At 41.1% G+C, this 17,320-nt stretch overlaps 1 protein-coding gene across 1 annotated transcript; it reads right to left on the reverse strand.

Moving 5' to 3' along the window:
• Positions 1-6,819: 6,819 nt before the first annotated feature.
• LOC311318583 (integrin alpha-X-like) lies at positions 6,820-16,999 on the reverse strand. The gene is made up of 20 exons (XM_084449946.1): positions 16,845-16,999; positions 15,863-15,980; positions 15,270-15,355; positions 15,063-15,148; positions 14,853-14,946; positions 11,388-11,518; positions 11,137-11,279; positions 10,778-10,931; positions 10,497-10,626; positions 10,316-10,389; positions 10,072-10,195; positions 9,594-9,724; positions 9,343-9,485; positions 8,986-9,139; positions 8,696-8,831; positions 8,527-8,574; positions 8,160-8,308; positions 7,838-7,978; positions 7,440-7,637; positions 6,820-7,188 (listed from the first exon to the last, which is right to left on the reverse strand). Exons 1-20 carry the CDS (start codon positions 16,891-16,893, stop codon positions 7,093-7,095), a joined length of 2,385 nt encoding a protein of 794 aa, XP_084306072.1. The 5' UTR covers positions 16,894-16,999; the 3' UTR covers positions 6,820-7,092.
• Positions 17,000-17,320: the final 321 nt, after the last annotated feature.

Raw genomic sequence — 17,320 nt, forward strand, 5'->3', positions numbered from 1 at the left:
CCTGAAAAAAACAAATGTCAAATTCGGACTCAACTCAGTGAATTTGATAGAGGCTTTTTAAAAACAATGTGCAGCCGCGGTTCGAATGAAGTGCGCTCATCGTCCCGGACTGCTCATCGTCCCGGATCAACTGGTGACCGCCTACATCACCGAGTTGTGTGACTGCGACGCTCAAGCCTTCATTGGTCAAAGTAGAGAATCTTATCATAACGTAGTTTTCTAATTGTTTAAAGCAACGTACCTACTTTTTATAGCTCTAATAGTAAAATATATAGGTCTGTAGTAAAATATATAGGTCTGTAAATAGCTTAATAAAAAAGGCAACTGACCAATTATTTCTACGTGGTCTATAAAGAAAACATAATAGGCTTGTCAAATATAAATTTGTAAATTTATTTTGACATTAAATCAAACCAATAACGATTTTAATCTGTTAATGAAAATGGGTGAGTATGGTTATTTTTACAAAAGCATTTTGATGAGTAGGCCTATTACAGTACACGTAGTAGGTGTACTGTGTGGGTGAGATGTAAAAGTGTGTCCTGCATGGCAGTGTATCTCCAGCCACTGGAGCAGCCTAGGGTCAAGAAGATACATACAGCAAGGCAAGGCCAGTTTATTTGTATAAAACATTTCAGCAACAAAACAAAGTGTTTTACATGAGACATTAAAAGCATCAAGACAAAGTGCAAGTAACACATTATAAAAGATTTAGGCTAACACATTATAGAACATTTAAAACAAAATGCAGGAAAAATTAAATACAAGAATAAAAGTTACAGTGCTGTGTACGAATTAATAAGCTAGGTGAAGTTAGTTTGATTTTAAATATATTCCAGTTGGATATTCGTGCGCTTGATATTCATGTATTCCCCAAAATGGTCTCATTTTGTTCAGGGACCTTGGTTGCACGAGATACACCTTTTATTCTGTCCAATTACATCTCAAAATATTTTATATGATTTTTATGGTCATTTTTACACCTTATATTTTCAATAGCTCTGGGGCCACATGACCAGAATATCTAAAATTAGTCTAATTTTGTTCAGGGACAATGGCTGCACAAGATACACCTTTTGGTTTGATCAATTACATCTCAAAATATTTTATATGATTTTTATGGTCATTTTTTACACCTTATATTTTCAATACGTGGTCCCAGAGCTATTGAAAAGAAAAGGTCTAAAATTAATATAAAATAATGTGAGATGAAATTGGAGAAAATAAAAGGTGCATCTTGTGCATATAATGTCCCTGGACAATATGAGCATATTTTGGGGTGTTTTGGTCACGTGGTTCCAGAGCTATTGAAAAGAAAAGGTCTAAAAATGACAATTAAAATTAATATAAAAGAATTGGAGAAAATAAAAGGTGTATCTCATGAAGGCATGGTCCCTGAACAATATGAGCCTATTTGGGGTGTTTTGGTCACGTGGTCCCAGAGCTATTTTAAATATAAGGTGTAAAAATGAGCATAAAAATCATATAAAATATTTTGAGATGTAATTGAACAAACCAAAAGGTGTATCTTGTGCAGCCATTGTCCCTGAACAAAATGAGACTAATTTTAGATATTCTGGTCATGTGGTCCCAGAGCTATTGAAAATATAAGGTGTAAAAATGACCATAAAAATCATATAAAATATTTTGAGTTGTAATTGGACAGAATAAAAGGTGTATCTCGTGCAGCCATGGTCCCTGAGCAAAATGAGACCATTGTGGGGAATACATGAATATCAAGCGCGAATATCCAACTGGAATATCTAAAATCAAACTCAAGCCTTTCTAATGCCTGGCTCTAATTTTCACATTACTTGGAGAATAACTAACCTGCAAACTGTGTGTGTGTGTGTGTGTGTGTGTGTGTGTGTGTGTGTGTGTGTGTGTGTGTGTGTGTGTGTGCATGTAGCCAGCCAGCCAGACATCATGGCAGAAAAATAAAAATGGACATAACTTATTTTTCTGCACCAAAACGCAAAGTAAGAATATTATGGAATGAAATACTACCTAAAAGAATAACTGGTTAATGTTCACAAGAAATGTGAAATTATGTGAAATGTGGAAACACTAATATGGAAATGTTATTATGTCATTAGGCAGCAGAGCAGACAGGGAGAGACAGAGTCACAGGTCAATTAGACTTTGGTTGGCAACATTATGAAAGCTTGCCAGCTCTCTTTCTCTCTAGGGCTCTGGATACTATGTTATTTAGTATGTTAAATGTGTGCAGGAAATATAAATAAATATATATATATATATATATATATATATATATATATATATATACTACATTATTTGATATTTCTCCTCTTGTTATAGTCAGATAAAAGTATCAAACCACCTTTAAAAATGCTCTAGAATACAGGAATTGGCATCTCTTCGCTTCAAAACTTTCAGGGGGAGGGCCCCCAGACCCCCCCTTTTGGTGTCTCACCCACTTTCATTTCCCTTCCGACGCCCATGGGCTAGCTACATCCCGCCCTTGTACATATTCATTTGATGTGTTTGAAATATGATAGCTAACATTTTCCTATGTTGTTAGTGCTGGAGCAGAGGGTACAGCCAACCACCCACTGATGTCTGTTTATTGTGCTTCCAGGTAACGGCGTTATTCTTGTATTAGGCTGCTAATGTGTAATAGAAGTAAGGGATAATCAACGAGTAGGTGTGCGTTAAACGGTTTTAAGGCACGACGTGGCTTGTCCACCAAAACATGACGACGCGGCGCGAACTTCGAGCGTGGTGTTGAGACCAAACCTTTTCTTCTTTTGGCGGATTGTGACAGCTGTACCGTGACTGCAACACTCATGGGGGATACTATGGATGGTGAGACTATGGATGGCGATAGTGGTGGGAGCCAGGACCTTACGTCTTCACAACCGGTGGGTAGGAATAAGAGGAAGGAGATGAGGAGTAGTAGTGGCGATGGTGGTTCTCCGGTGGGTGATGGGGCGAAGAGGGTGAGGGCTTTGCAACTTAGGAGCAGGGAGGTTGAGCAAGCGGACTGGGAGGTGTTGTTTGTGATCAAGGGGGACGTTTTCACCCTCTGAAACTCTCGAAAGATCTTGAGCGTGCTGTGGGTGCCCTCAGTCAGTCTGCGCAATTCCTGAGTGACGGGAGGCTTCTGTTTTTGGCAGGTATCTGCAAAGGGAAGCAGAGGTGTGCGAAATGTGGTGGCGAGCATGATTATGGGAAGTGCAGTGCGGACACGAAACTCTGCTGTTACATCTGTGGTGGGGAGCACAGTGCTGCTTTTGGAGGCTCAGAGGCAAGCTAAGGAGGTACAGAAATGTAAGGTTGTGCATCAGGTCTCATGCTACCGCAGTTGAGCATGTGAAGGACAGTGTGGTTACCGGGTCGAGTGCAGCTGCCCCTGTGGTGCGTGGGTCTGGTGGCGCGGAGGGACGGTGTTTCCTTGAGGTTCGGCCTCCCGCTCCGGGCCAGAGGCTTCCTGTGGCTCACCCATGTGTGTCAACGATCAGCGAGCACACTTTGATTGTTAACAAGCTCCGCTTTCTGGCCTTCATCTGCGAGACTGGGAATGTGGCGATGCAAATTGCATCTAAGAACGGCAGAATTAAAGAACACATAAAATGCAAAACTCCCTTTTTCAGTGTTTTTGCATATACATTTGAGTCTCTGATGGCGCTACTAACACACAAACGATCAGGTAAGACAACCCATTCATTTTGTTGTGGTTGGCCAAATGCAGAAAACCAGCTCACAGCGGGCGACTCAATTCGATCTATGCTTCTGACGTCAGAAGCATAGACTCATTATAATAATCCCACCCTCGTTTGAATAACACCTGGCTATAAAGGTTTGCAGTGTTGCTGGCCTCGCAAGCTAGCATAATGTCTGCGTACCTTATGTGGCCAGGTGAAGCGTGGGTAGGTGTGGCATCGGTTGGGGGGGCGTAGTGCCTGGGCTGCAAGCCTATTTCCAATTACAGCTTCAAACAAACCTTTCTTCTTTGTGGGTCGGAGTCGATGCGGCAGCCTGGCGCAGGATATGTTGCCAACTTGATTTGTGAGTACTTTTATAGGGTAATTAGTGATTCTGGGTCAGCTGAACAGATTTTGTTAATATGAGGGTAATACGGTTAGCTGAGAGTGAATTTATAACTTTCCCCAGGTTTTGGCTACTGAGATAGGCAGGAGGTTGCGGAGCGTGCAGTCCTGCCGGAGTAGGGTAGGCATCAAGGGGGCAGAGGTATTTAGGCTATATTGTTTGTTTATTTTTGTTTCCTTGCTATGTCTGATCATATTGTTTTCATTCTTATTGCTTTGCAATGTGTTGTGATTATAGTGTGTGTTGTATTTTTTATTTTGTTACAATTCCTGATGATTGTGGTGTGAGGCTGACGGAATATGTTTGTCCTCAGCGCGGCGTAGGCTGTCTGTTAGACCATTCTGCTGGGACAGGGTGTGGGATGTGCATGGATTGGTGCTGAGGTATTTGGCTATGTGTTTGTTTCTATTTGTGGGATTATTGTGTTTCTGAGTTGTGGGGAACAATGGCTAATATGTTTTCTCTGCTTTGGCAGGATTGTGGGTTTGATGGTAGATCGCTGCTTTAGCCTGTATTGTTCATAGCTATCATTGGAGTTGTGTCCGATCTGCCTCTCTAAGTGATTTTACTAAATAAAGGAGTGTTTGTATATTACGCAAGTTGTCTGGCTGTTTAAGAGGCCCCGACCTGCATCTGCCCTTATGGCTACACTTAAATGCTCTGTTCTTGGGTGTAATAACCAGCATAAGTCGCTACATCGTCTCAAGCTCAGTGGACAGAAGAGCTGAGTGGATTAAGTTTATTTTTGATGGCAACGTACCCGCTCAAGTTCCTAAAAGGCTGTTGGTCTGTGCTCACCATTTTTTGCCAGATTGCTTTGTCAACCTGGGTCAGTACAACGCAGGATTTGCAAGTCATCTCAACCTGGATGATAAAGCTATACCTACTGTCCGCGGAAATCATGCAGCTAGTGTAAGTAACTGTGCTGTTTCCCTTTATCTAGGCCATGGGTTCCCAAACTCCATCAATGTGGGCCTCCCCTCTGAAAACAGTGACACACCCGCGCCCCCCCAAACCCCCCAAATATGTCCATTATGCAAGACAGCGTTAGCTAGCCCATAACGTTACACAGCTAAGTTAGCTCGGTGGCACCTGTTGCTAGTTAACGTTATGACGTTTTCACACAATACATTCATGCCTGCCGGGGGAGGCTCTCTCTGCACTATCCACAAATTTAGTATACATCTCTCCCATTATTTATTTCAATCCCATTTATTTCAATTAACCATCCCTCCGCGCCTCCCTTGAATTTCTTTGGGGCCCCCCCAGGGGAGGCCCGCCTCACAGTCTGGGAATGCTTGATCTAGGCTATAGCCTAGTACTAGGCCCTAATGCTAGCTAGCTAACAACTACACGTTAGCCTCAACGCAGATGCATACGTTAGTGAAGGACATGGGTAGGCTTATCGTTGATCTAGCGGTTAGTAAAATTGATCAAATGTTTAGATGTGGACATCATCGGATTCCCCTCGGCCAACAGAATCTAGCTTTCATTGTTTGGAGTCGAATGGTGTAACGTTAGCCTGGTATCGAGCTAGCTAGGCTAACTGTGTGCAGATCATGGGAGCACACGATCGTGTCAAGTTGGGGAGAAAGAACAATGGAATTTGAGTGGAGATTGTCAAGACTAGCAAGCTAACGTTACGTTTTTGTTAATATTGATCATTTTAGTAGTATTAACAGTCCTCACTCTTTAGCCTGTCGGCTGCAGTTGCCTGAGGTCCGATGGCTAGCTGCAGTCGTTGGACTGCTGTTAGACAGCAAATGTGAAAGTAAATGTAAGGATTCGATGTTGTATGATGTTATGTTTGTGTAACCCTAGTGTAACATTCGCCATGCTCTGGCAAACTATGATTGCACCGCAAAACTGTTTCAGTATGTAGCTACACTCTCTCACGCTTTGGTTCTCAATGGAATGACATCAAGGAGTGGGTGTGGAGGAGGGGCAGCTCATTTGCATAGAAAAAAACCCCCTCAATCCTGGTGGTATTTTCAGTTAAAATACTCAAAGACATGTATTGGGGACCCCAAAGACTTATTTTAAATTGTTGAAAATTTGCATTTGATGTGTCCTTTAAACATTTTCGTTTTCTAAGCAGAAATACTCTGAACTATTTTTTTGGAACCAGGCGTAGGGATTATACGCATCACTCCAAACACGTAGCATTGTGACTAGCTAGGTATCGAGGTAAGTGGATATCATCAGCTCGCACATAGTTAGATGCTACAATAGACTAGCTCGTTTCTAGATACACCGTCCAATTGTGATCACTCAACGTGGTAAATGCACACATTTAAAACTCTAAACAGAATAGTTTTGGAGTTGTATTGGGGGGTTATTTTGTGACATTTGGAAAGTAGGCTAATCGGCCTAACCTGGTACCAGTGAATGCCGCTAAGCTAGGCTAATCAGTCCAGGTCTCGCCACTCCATATTGCACGCACAGAGTTGAAAATGCTTCATATTGCTTGTCTAACCCCAGGGAAGCAAGCGTATTTCCCCAAATCTTGGCCATGTCCTTTAAAGTTGAAAAAGCACTTCCTGTTTGGTTTGTGTTTTTTATGATGAAATGGGGAGGGGGTGTAGGCTGGACTCTGAACTCACAGGGGTGGGGGGGGGGGGGACTGAATCAAACCTTTTGAAAAACTGGTTTGGCTCATTAGCACGTTCTGATTTGTGAATGATTAGTAATGAACAATGTGGATGTGAGAACGGAGTGTTTGTGCTTACTTACTATATAACACAGAAATGATAATTTAACACATTTTATTGATATGTAAGTAATACACAAATCATAACACTTTATTGATTTGCAAGTAATGCATACAGTAAATATCGCTCAAGTGAAATTAAATATTCTGCCCGATGAAGCAAACCGAAACCATTTTCAGGGCAGGAAAATATGATTTGTTCATCATCCAACACGGATCTTGAATGAAACGAAATGACTCGGAAAATGATTTGTTCTTTTGACTGAGCGAGATTCAAAGATCCGAGTCAGTACAAAGAACTGAACTTCCCGTCACTGCAATCCATCCTCCTCATCCAGACCATCTGTTCCAAAGAGCATCTTAGAAAAGAACTGCAGCCGACATGGATTCATCTCTGCACTCAGTCGCTGCAATGGAATCAAGTACCAATCAGTCCTCTAACTAGATAGAATGATAGATACTGTACTTTAACTAGCACTTTTGCAATTAAATTCTGTACTGACTTGTGCCCTCAACAATGGAAATACATCTGCTATGTGACAATTGTGCCCACTGCACTGTAACATTGAGACCTGGAATTATACCCTATGACAGAAGAATAGATGTCATTTGATCATGCGTTGCATGTATCAGTCTCATTCTTCCTCAACTGCCTCACCTGGCTGTACTGGTGGCGTATTCCTCTCAGCTGGTGGCCCAGGTAGATGTACACAGCCCCCCTGCGGTCGTCCTCCAGCGGAGCACCCACCGCCACGTCCCTCAGTCCGTCACCGTTCAGGTCTGTGAGGGAGGAGATGGACGAGCCGAACCTGCCCCCCGACGGTCCTGACACACTCATCACGGGCTGCAGCTCCAGCTAAGGAGGAGGAGACGGAACTACTCATTGTTCCAGATTGCAGATCATATTCCTATATATATATATACATGTATTATATGTGTATATATATATAAAATATTCCCATTCCTACTCCCTTACTTTAAAGTGTATTGAAAGTAAAGTGTATTCACACAGTAAATGCTGCATTACAGAATCAGAGAGGCCCAAGTGAATCCCACCTTATCAGTCAGCGTGTAGACATAGATGCGGCCCTCACTCTGGGACTGGTGGAACATAGGTGCCCCCACCAGCAAGAAATCTGTGTTGTTGTCTGAGTCGACATCCACAGAACACAGCTCTGCCCCAAAGTAGGACCCAATCTGATAACAAAAAGTCACCATAGATAGCTATTTATGTTAGTCCAAATGACGTAGTGGAAATGTTAGTACAAAACTGTATACAGAGATATATTTAGCCTACAGATTTTTTATGTAGCTTATTCTTGAATGAATAAATAAATGATTGTGTAATTTGTAGAGATATTGTGTTTGTGTTATCAACCTGCTCCCCAGAGAGTCTCTGCGTCATTGTCCAGGTTCCCTCAGCCGTTCTAAACAGGAGAACCATTCCTCTATGTCCAGATCTCGGTGCTCCGGTAAAGTATAGCAGGTCAGGGTGGTCATTCTTCTTTGCAATAGCCAGAGAGTAACCTACATGACCAAAATAGAAAGCATATTGATACATTAACTATAACGCTCACTCACTGAGACAAAAGCAATTGATGTTCAAATTACATTAATCTGCCAAAACAAGAACAAATGAACTCAGAAGTTTCACGCCAACAAATCAACTGGAGAAATGTCAAAGAAATAATTTGGGAAAAATACACAGATTTCCGCAAATGATAGGACTTATTAGAGTTAATTACTTTGCAACATCTCTTCCTTTAAGTTCCCTGCCAGATCAGTCCTGGTTCCTAAATACAAACAAACACAGTTCTTATTTAACACTGTAAGTATTTACAAGCTCTGGATTTTATAACAGGACCTCAGAATTATTGGAGATTGCATGGAGGGAAATTATGAGGAGACTGGTACCTTCAATGTTGAAAATCTTATTGCAGAAATTGTCCAGGATTCCTATCAGTCCATCATAATTTTCTATTTTAAATGTATTGTTTTTCTTTGGATCTGATGCCAGATATTCAAGTTCAATAAGATTAACGTTCTTGACCTGTCAATAACAATGAAAATGAACAACATCTGTTCCAAACAGTGATGGATGAATTGGTTTGGATTTGTCCCACTGTGTCCTGGATAAGGACGTCCCCTGACATTTAGCTATAGTGAAATCAAACAGCTGTGTTGTGTTGAACACAAGGACTTACACCGATGACAAAGCGTATGATCTGCTTTTCTTCAGATCTTTTGATCGACTGGTACCTCCTATCTGAATCAGTGGGATATCCATCTGTGATGATAACCAGAACTTTAGTAGCATCCGGGGCAGCACCAACACTTGGGTTATCAAAGATGGACGTCCTGAAGCAGAAACAGAAGAGGTATCCTAAATGATTATGTAAAGGAAGTCTCTAGGTATGTCTTATATACAAAAGGAATCATTTCCATGTTTTGGGAGATTTTTCACACTTTCTGTTTTTCCTGCCACCCAACATGATGTCTGAAAAAGCAACTTATAAGCAGTTTATAATTTGATCCATTGTTCTCTGCGACTGATCACTCACAAGACAAAGTCGATGGCCTTGTGTGTGTTTGTTAGCGCTTTCATGTGCTTTTCTTCCTTAAGTTTATCAAAGGCCCTCTTCTGTTGGTAGTCATCGAAGTCGAAAACCTTCCTGGGGTCGTTTGAGAACTGAACAGCTGCAAACTGTGAAAAGATCAATATGTTGGCTAAATTGAATATTCTCCAGCCGGGTTTATGTGGCACAGATGAAAAAGAATTGTGTTCAGAATCCTTGTATAGCTTTTTGCTAACCTGGATTGGGGAGTTTTTGAATGTCTTCATTATATCCCAAATGAAGTCTTTGTTTTCCTCAAAGTCATCAGTTGTCATGCTTTCAGATCCATCAAACAGAAAGACCAGGTTGACTTTCTTCATGGTACGTTCTGGAAGAGACCATGATAGAACAGTAGATGTTATTCAGTGCAATGACAAAACACATGTTCAGGGGATTATTTCAATATACTTTTAGTTTAATTTATATAATCCCTGTTTATACCTTGGAAGGCAGGTGTGAAGTTAGAAATTCAAATAAAATGAATCATTCAAAAGCGTGAATGAATCAAAACAAAGCTGGAAGGTTTTATGCCAACAAATAAACAGGAAAAATGTGAAAGATATGCCAGAAATCACATGAAGTAAAAGAAATGGATTCACACAAATGATGGGACTCATGGAATTAATTACTTTTGTAGCGGCTGAAAACATCTGCTAGACTGTGTTTCAACATTACCCCTATAGGAATCTCTTTCCAAGGTGGGATCCAGCATGTCCTTCTCCTCTGGCCCAGCGCCCCGGGTTTCAGAGAGAGAACCATTGCATTCATTTGATCCCACTGAGCCTAAAACCAATATGTCCTGTACAGGAATTGACACATTGCATTGTAGATAATTACCCACTGTGTGTGTGAGTTTAATGGTTTTGGGACTGTTGACAATTTTATTCTATCAAGCATAATGTTGCACAGGATTTTTTACCTTCTGGAACAAAGCACTGAACCCACTTTGAGACATCTCTTTCTTCATGTCTCCTGCCCGAGCAGTCTTGGTACCTACAGTGATTACAAACGGACACAATGTCAACATTGTTCAGAATTTTGGATCAGGCCCTCAGAATTATTGGGGATTACATGAAGGGAAACTATCAGAAGACCAGTACCTTCAATGTTGAACATCTTTTTCTGGAAATTTTCCCGGATTCCTGACAGTCCATTATAGTTTTCTATTTTAAATGCATTGTTTTTATCTGAGGCCAGGAGTTGGAGTGTCCTAAGATGAATGTTCCCGACCTGCCGATAACATCGTGAAAATTAACAACATCCTAACAGTGATGGATGAATTGGTTTGGATTTGTCCCACTGTGTCCTGGATAAGGAGGTCCCCTGACATTTAGCTATAGTGAAATCAAACAGCTGTGTTGTGTTGAACACAAGGACTTACACCGATGACAAAGCGTATGATCTGCTTTTCTTCAGATCTTTTGATCGACTGGTACCTCCTATCTAAATCACTGGGATTTCCATCTGTGATGATAACCAGAACTTTAGTAGCATCCGGGGCGGCACCAGCACTTGTGTTATCAAAGATGGACGTCCTGTAGCAGAAACAGAAGAGGTGTCCTAAATGATTATGTAAAGGAAGTCTCTAGGTATGTCTTATATACAAAAGGAATCATTTCCATGTTTTGGGAGATTTTTCACACTATTTCTGTTTTTCCTGCCACCCAACATGATGTCTGAAAAAGCAACTTATAAGCAGTTTATAATTTGATCCATTGTTCTCTGCGACTGATCACTCACAAGACAAAGTCGATGGCCTTGTGTGTGTTTGTTAGCGCTTTCATGTGCTTTTCTTCCTTAAGTTTATCAAAGGCCCTCTTCTGTTGGTAGTCATCGAAGTCGAAAACCTTCCTGGGGTTGTTTGAGAACTGAACAGCTGCAAACTGTGAAAAGATCAATATGTTGGCTAAATTGAATATTCTCCAGCCGGGTTTATGTGGCACAGATGAAAAAGAATTGTGTTCAGAATCCTCGTATAGCTTTTTGCTAACCTGGATTGGGGAGTTTTTGAATGTCTTCATTATATCCCAAATGAAGTCTTTGTTTTTCTCAAAGTCATCAGTTGTCATGCTTTCAGATCCATCAAACAGAAAGACCAGGTCGACTTTCTTAATGGTACATTCTGGAAGAGACCATGATAGAACAGTAGATGTTATGCAGTGCAATGACAAAACACATGTTCAGGGGATTATTTCAATATAATTTTAGGGTAACGCTTTATAATACAGCCCATCTCTTACCAGTGTCTTACCCGTGTCTTACCGTGTCTTACACTGTCTTACCAGTGTCTTACCTGTGTCTTATACTGTCTTACCCGTGTCTTACCAGTGTCTTACCTGTGTCTTACCAGTGTCTTACCAGTGTCTTACTAGTGTCTTACCAGTATCTTACCAGTGTCTTACCAGTGTCTTACCTGTGTCTTGCCAGTGTCTTACCAGTGTCTTATACTGTCTTACCAGTATCTTCCCTGTGTCTTACCAGTGTCTTACCAGTGTCTTACCAGTGTCTTACCAGTGTCTTACCAGTGTCTTCCAATCTTACCTGTCTTACCCGTGTCTTACACTGTCTTACCAGTGTCTTACTCATGTCTTACCAGTGTCTTACCCGTGCCTTACACTGTCCTACCTGTGTCTTACCAGTGTCTTACTAGTGTCTTACACTATCTTACCCGTGTCCTACCAGTGTCTTATCCATGTCTTAACCATGTCTTACCCATGTCTTATCTGTGTCTTACCAGTGTCTTACCAGTGTCTTACCAGTGTCTTACAATCTTACCTGTGTCTAACCCGTGTCTTACCTGTCTTACCCGTGTCTTACCAGTATCTTACCCGTGTCTTACCTGTGTCTTACCCGTGTCTTACCAGTGTCTTACCCGTGTCTTACCCATGTCTTACACTGTCTTACCAGTGTCTTACCCGTGTCTTACCCATGTCTTACACTGTCTTACCCGTGTCCTACCAGTGTCTTATCCATGTCTTACACTGTCTTACCCGTGTCCTACCAGTGTCTTATCCATGTCTTACACTGTCTTACCCGTGTCCTACCAGTGTCTTATCCATGTCTTACACTGTCTTACCCATGTCCTACCAGTCTCTTATCCATGTCTTACACTGTCTTACCAGTGTCTTACCGGTGTCTTGCACTGTCTTACCAGTGTCTTACAGTCTTACCAGTACCTGATCTGTGTCTAACGGGGTACTTACTGAGTACTTGCAGTACCTATATAGAGCACCTGAGCGGAAGCAGGAAGAGCCGTCCCATGGGACCTTAATTCAGAAAAAATATGTACTGTAGTCAATGGCGATAAACAAATAATTTTTTGCTCTGGTTTGAATTGTGCAATGACCATCACATATGTTTGTGAATTTAAAACATAATTTTGCAAGTCAAGAAAGTCACAGTTTGTCGTAATACTGTGTAAAGCAGGTATTCCAGAATAAGTTGAAAATAATTTAAAGAGGTGAAAATCACTATTAGTCTGGCCATGTTGAGAGCTGCAGGAATGTGAAAGGAGAGTTAGTCAGTTCTATAAGAGCTGGCATTAGAGATCGGCTTTACAAGGTTTTGGTCAGTGTTAAACAAGTGTAATGTTGGCTAGCTAATACTAGGTAACTTGTAAGTTAACCAAGATGAATAAAATGTATATTTTAAATTGGCGAACATCATATGTGCTGGTCATGGCACAATTCAGTCAAGATCAAGTAATTATTTTTCTCACGCCGTTCACTATGATTCATATTTTTTTCTGATTTAAGGTCCCATGGCGGTTTTCTCTTCCGGCTTCTGCTTAGGCACTCTATCGGTCAAAACATACTTTATAAAAGCACCTTGGGAGCATAGAAACAGTGTGTGGATATCCTGCTTCTACTATTTGAACATTTTATTTTTAACATTTTTAACCTCCTGCACCTGTGAAATAACATGGATGTGCATGCACCATTGGACTATATGGAATGGCTAATTATACAATAATATTGGGAGAACAGCACATACTGTACTGTGCTTTGTTTTTACCAAGAAAGTAATAACACAGTAATCATAGACCAGCCCACGCCACCGGAGTTACCCAGCAAGTGACGTGGTTTTAGTTACAGTGAACTCTGATAACCTTTTGCCTAGGCCCTAGACACAGTGTATATTTAAATAGCTACACAGCCTTGGGGCCTAATAGGGAATGATCTTAGACGCTCTGCTGACCAGTCCTTCTGAAAGAGCAAACAGCAGCTGCTGGGATTAACAAAAAGTCAGATTTCCCCAGCAACGATCTAATCTTGACCTGGCGGATCGACAAAATGACTAAGATCACCATAACCTAAGATGTCACATGACGCCCCCCTGGTAGAGTGTATTTAAGAGCCCCCAGACTGTAGCCTCAGCGCTGCTTACCCTAGGGCGCGCTGCTTTAGCCTCTGCTTAGCTTAGCTCCTAGCTTCCAGCCAGACTGTAGCATGTTAGCCTGTTAGCTTAGTCACTCAACCTGTTGCATTCATCATCAACTCTGTGCTACTCATCTCCCCTGCGACAACGCTCTGTACGGTATTGTAATAATTGTCATAACACTGTCAAATTGTATTCAGCCGAGATATTGTATCTGGGCTATTGTTTTGTAACACTATATGCTTACTCATTGTTTAATAAACCCACATGATTCATGGCTTCCGGTAATCCAACTGTCTGAGAATCTGTTTAAGGATTTACATCACAAGTACCCCGTACCTACCTGTAAGTACAAATACAAATACCTATGCTCCTGTACACTCCATAATACATAAGTACCCCGTAAGTACCCCATACTTACCTGTACAAATACCTACGCTCCCGTGCTCTTCATAATACGTCCCCTCCGCACCGTACCCCGTACCTACATGTAAGTACCAGGTAAGTACCCTGTACTTACCTGTAAGTACCAGGTAAGTACCCCATACTTACCTGTAAGTACCCCATACTTACCTGTAAGTACCGGGTAAGTACCCCATAAGTACCGGGTAAGTACGCCGTATGTATCGGGTAAGTACCCCTTACTTACCTGTAAGTATCAGGTAAGTACCCTGTAAGTACCCGGTAAGACAGTATAAAACACTGTTAAGACAGTGTAAGACACAGGCTGTATTATAAAGCGTTACCAGTTTGAGTTTAATTTATATACTCCCTGTTTATACGTTGGAATGCTGGTGTGAAGTTAGAAATTGAAATAAAATGAATCATTCAAAAGAATGAATGATTCAAAACAAAGCTGGAAGGTTTTATGCCAACAAATAAACAGAAAAAATGTGAAGGATATGCTAGAAATCACATGAAGTAATAGAAATGGATTCATGGTCAACTTTCTTTTTGGTACATTCTGGAAGAGACCGTGATAGAACAGTAGATGTTATGCAATGCAATGACAAGACATGCTTAGGGGATTCTCACTTCTGCAATTTCAGTTTAATTAATTGAATCCCTTCTTGTTATACCTTGGAAGTCAGGTGTGAAGTTAGAGGTGACCTGGAACTGGCTGTTCAGATAGGAGTTCCCATGACACTCGTGAGCAAGACCAGGACCACATGCCTGAATAAGGATGTAAAGAATATGTTGTACATATACTGAGAACTGTACTTTCTACATTCAAACAAATCACTTACAACTATGTTCTTTAATAATGTTAACAAGATTTTTGATCTTACAATGAATTTAGGAGGATTATTTGAATCATCAGCCACGGACAGTCCAGTGTGCTTGAGTGAGCCTTTTTCAGCTGAAAGATAAATGGCTACATCGCCAGTCAACATATTGGAAACAAATATGAGAAATATTTGTCAAGGTCAATGTCAAAAAAATATGTAACATAAAATAGTACAATTATGACTCGTGGTACTGACTCCCATATCTACCTGGAGTATAACAACCGGTACTGTTGTCAACACATTTGCAGATTAAATCAGATCCGTTCAGCTGAAGTGGAGCACTGACCACGACTCTGTGATTAGGGGACAACAACAAAAAGGTAGTCAAACTGATGAAGAGACAGCAGCATATCCCTCATATGACTTGTTCTGTTCTGATACACTGTGGGGGGGTTAGGGGGTGAAATTATGTTGTTGGTTGTGGGATGTCTTCAGTGATGTGGTACAATCACAAGTCAAACTTTCCACTTCCTTTGTTAAATATATGGAGGTATGTGGATCATTGTAGAGCTAATTGAAGCCGTATGTCCTTATGTGGGTATGAAGGAGTAAGTGCAGATCATTGTAGCAAAAGAAGATTCAAGATTTGTTTTCTAATGGTGCACTGCAAGGAGAGGATTCATAAAACCACTGATGACAAAAGGTTACAGCTTGCTGCTAGGTATGTGATGCAATAATTACAGCCTACTGATAGTGAATTAGACAGATGTGAATGTTTTTTTTTACATTACATCAAAATCAGGTATCAGATTTTCGTGATTTCTCTGTTCTTTTTTGTTTGTTCTTAAAAACACACTTACCCCCTCTCCTTGCCGGATATGAATTGCAGAACTTTATAACTAAAGAAATCATTTTGCTCTCCAGCATCGATCTTGGGGTCCGTTGCGTTGATGTCGAAAGCCCAAGAAGCAGACACAACTAACAGAAAAAAATCAATTCAGGTCCGTGTACCCTACGTTTAAAGCTGAGGTCAACTTTGATAACAGGGTTGAGAAATAGCCTAGGTTAAAGGTCTGTTGAAGTTTTGGAACTAGTAAAACAGTATTGATGGTTTGTTACAGTAGAACAATTTATTGCAAAATCCATTTGACTGTAGTCAGAAAATCTTCATAATGCCGTTCAGTTGAACAGTTAGGCTACATCAAGTCACCCTGGTCCTGGACAGTCAACAAACTAGTGTACTGGCGACGGTTAAACCACCTCTTCTCTACAGATGAAATGTAGAGGTGTGTGGAAAATGTGGGTGACTGTTGTTGACTTGAAGTTGCTCAGCTTACATATATGCTTACATATGTCCATTCTGTCAGTAAACAATCAAGTTGAAAGGTGGTTAGGGGGGTTTGGAGCCATTTCAGGAGGAGGGTTACAAAATATAGGACTGGAGGGTTACAAGGTATACGACCTACCCACTGTATAAACCTTGTAACCCTCCTCCTGAAATCGCCCCAAACACTAATATTGGATCGTAGCCTACAGTTAAGAATGCAAACAATATCCTCTTTACAATAATTTGCTAGGTTTTTTTTGTGTTGAATTACATTTTTCAAACTGTAAATGTTGGTGACAGTCCTCCCTGCACCTCCCAAAAGAGTGTGTTTGATATCATTAACTTGTATGTCAGAAGTCAGATCATACTGTAGAAGACATTCTGTAAGTGCATTACAGCACAAAATGTTAGTTCTATTCAAATTGTTTGATCAAATGTTTGTTCAAATGTTACCCAGCCCATGAATCAATTTGGAATCTATTGGATTTAACACCTCCTAAGTCTTTGTGTCTTACCTGTGGCTGCCATCCAGGTGAGCAAGGAGAGGAGTCCGGTCTTCTGCATCTTCTCAATCAGTTCCCCTCCACCTCACTGCCAGGCAACAAGGAAATACAGGGTAATCTATGCCAATGCCAGAGACTTTGGGAACGAGGCTTGACCCTTGCATCAAGTAGGCTACAAGAGTGTACGTATACACAGGCTTCCTGTGTTCTTATAGAGAAGGATGTTCCCGCCTCTTAAACCAGGCCAGGTCCAGCCTGGCTTATGTGTGTGGCTGGCTTGTTTCTGTTCAGGACTGGTAGGATGGAAGCTAGTCATGCCACTGAAATATCTGCGAATTGAAATTATATGAAATAATGTCTGATAAATTAAGATAGGTCTTGTCGCCTGGACACATCAGTTCCAATGCTTCCAATGCTAATCCAGCTCAATAAGAGCGGTATAGCAAGTTAGCTCATGAGCTCACAACAACTAGCAGCAGCTTCCATAA

This window comes from Borostomias antarcticus, assembly GCF_949987555.1.
Source record: "Borostomias antarcticus genome assembly, chromosome: 15".
NCBI classification, from domain to species: domain Eukaryota; kingdom Metazoa; phylum Chordata; class Actinopteri; order Stomiiformes; family Stomiidae; genus Borostomias; species Borostomias antarcticus.

Coding starts and splice junctions, on each gene's coding strand:
- LOC311318583 (XM_084449946.1), bottom strand. CDS start 16,893: ATGCAGAAGACCGGACTCCTCTCCTTGCTCACCTGGATGGCAGCCACA. Junction 15,981..16,844: donor CACCTGGATGGCAGCCACAG/GTAAGACACAAA, acceptor TTTTTCTGTTAG/TTGTGTCTGCTTCTTGGGCT. Junction 11,519..14,852: donor CTTCACACCTGACTTCCAAG/GTATAACAAGAA, acceptor GGTCTCTTCCAG/AATGTACCATTAAGAAAGTC.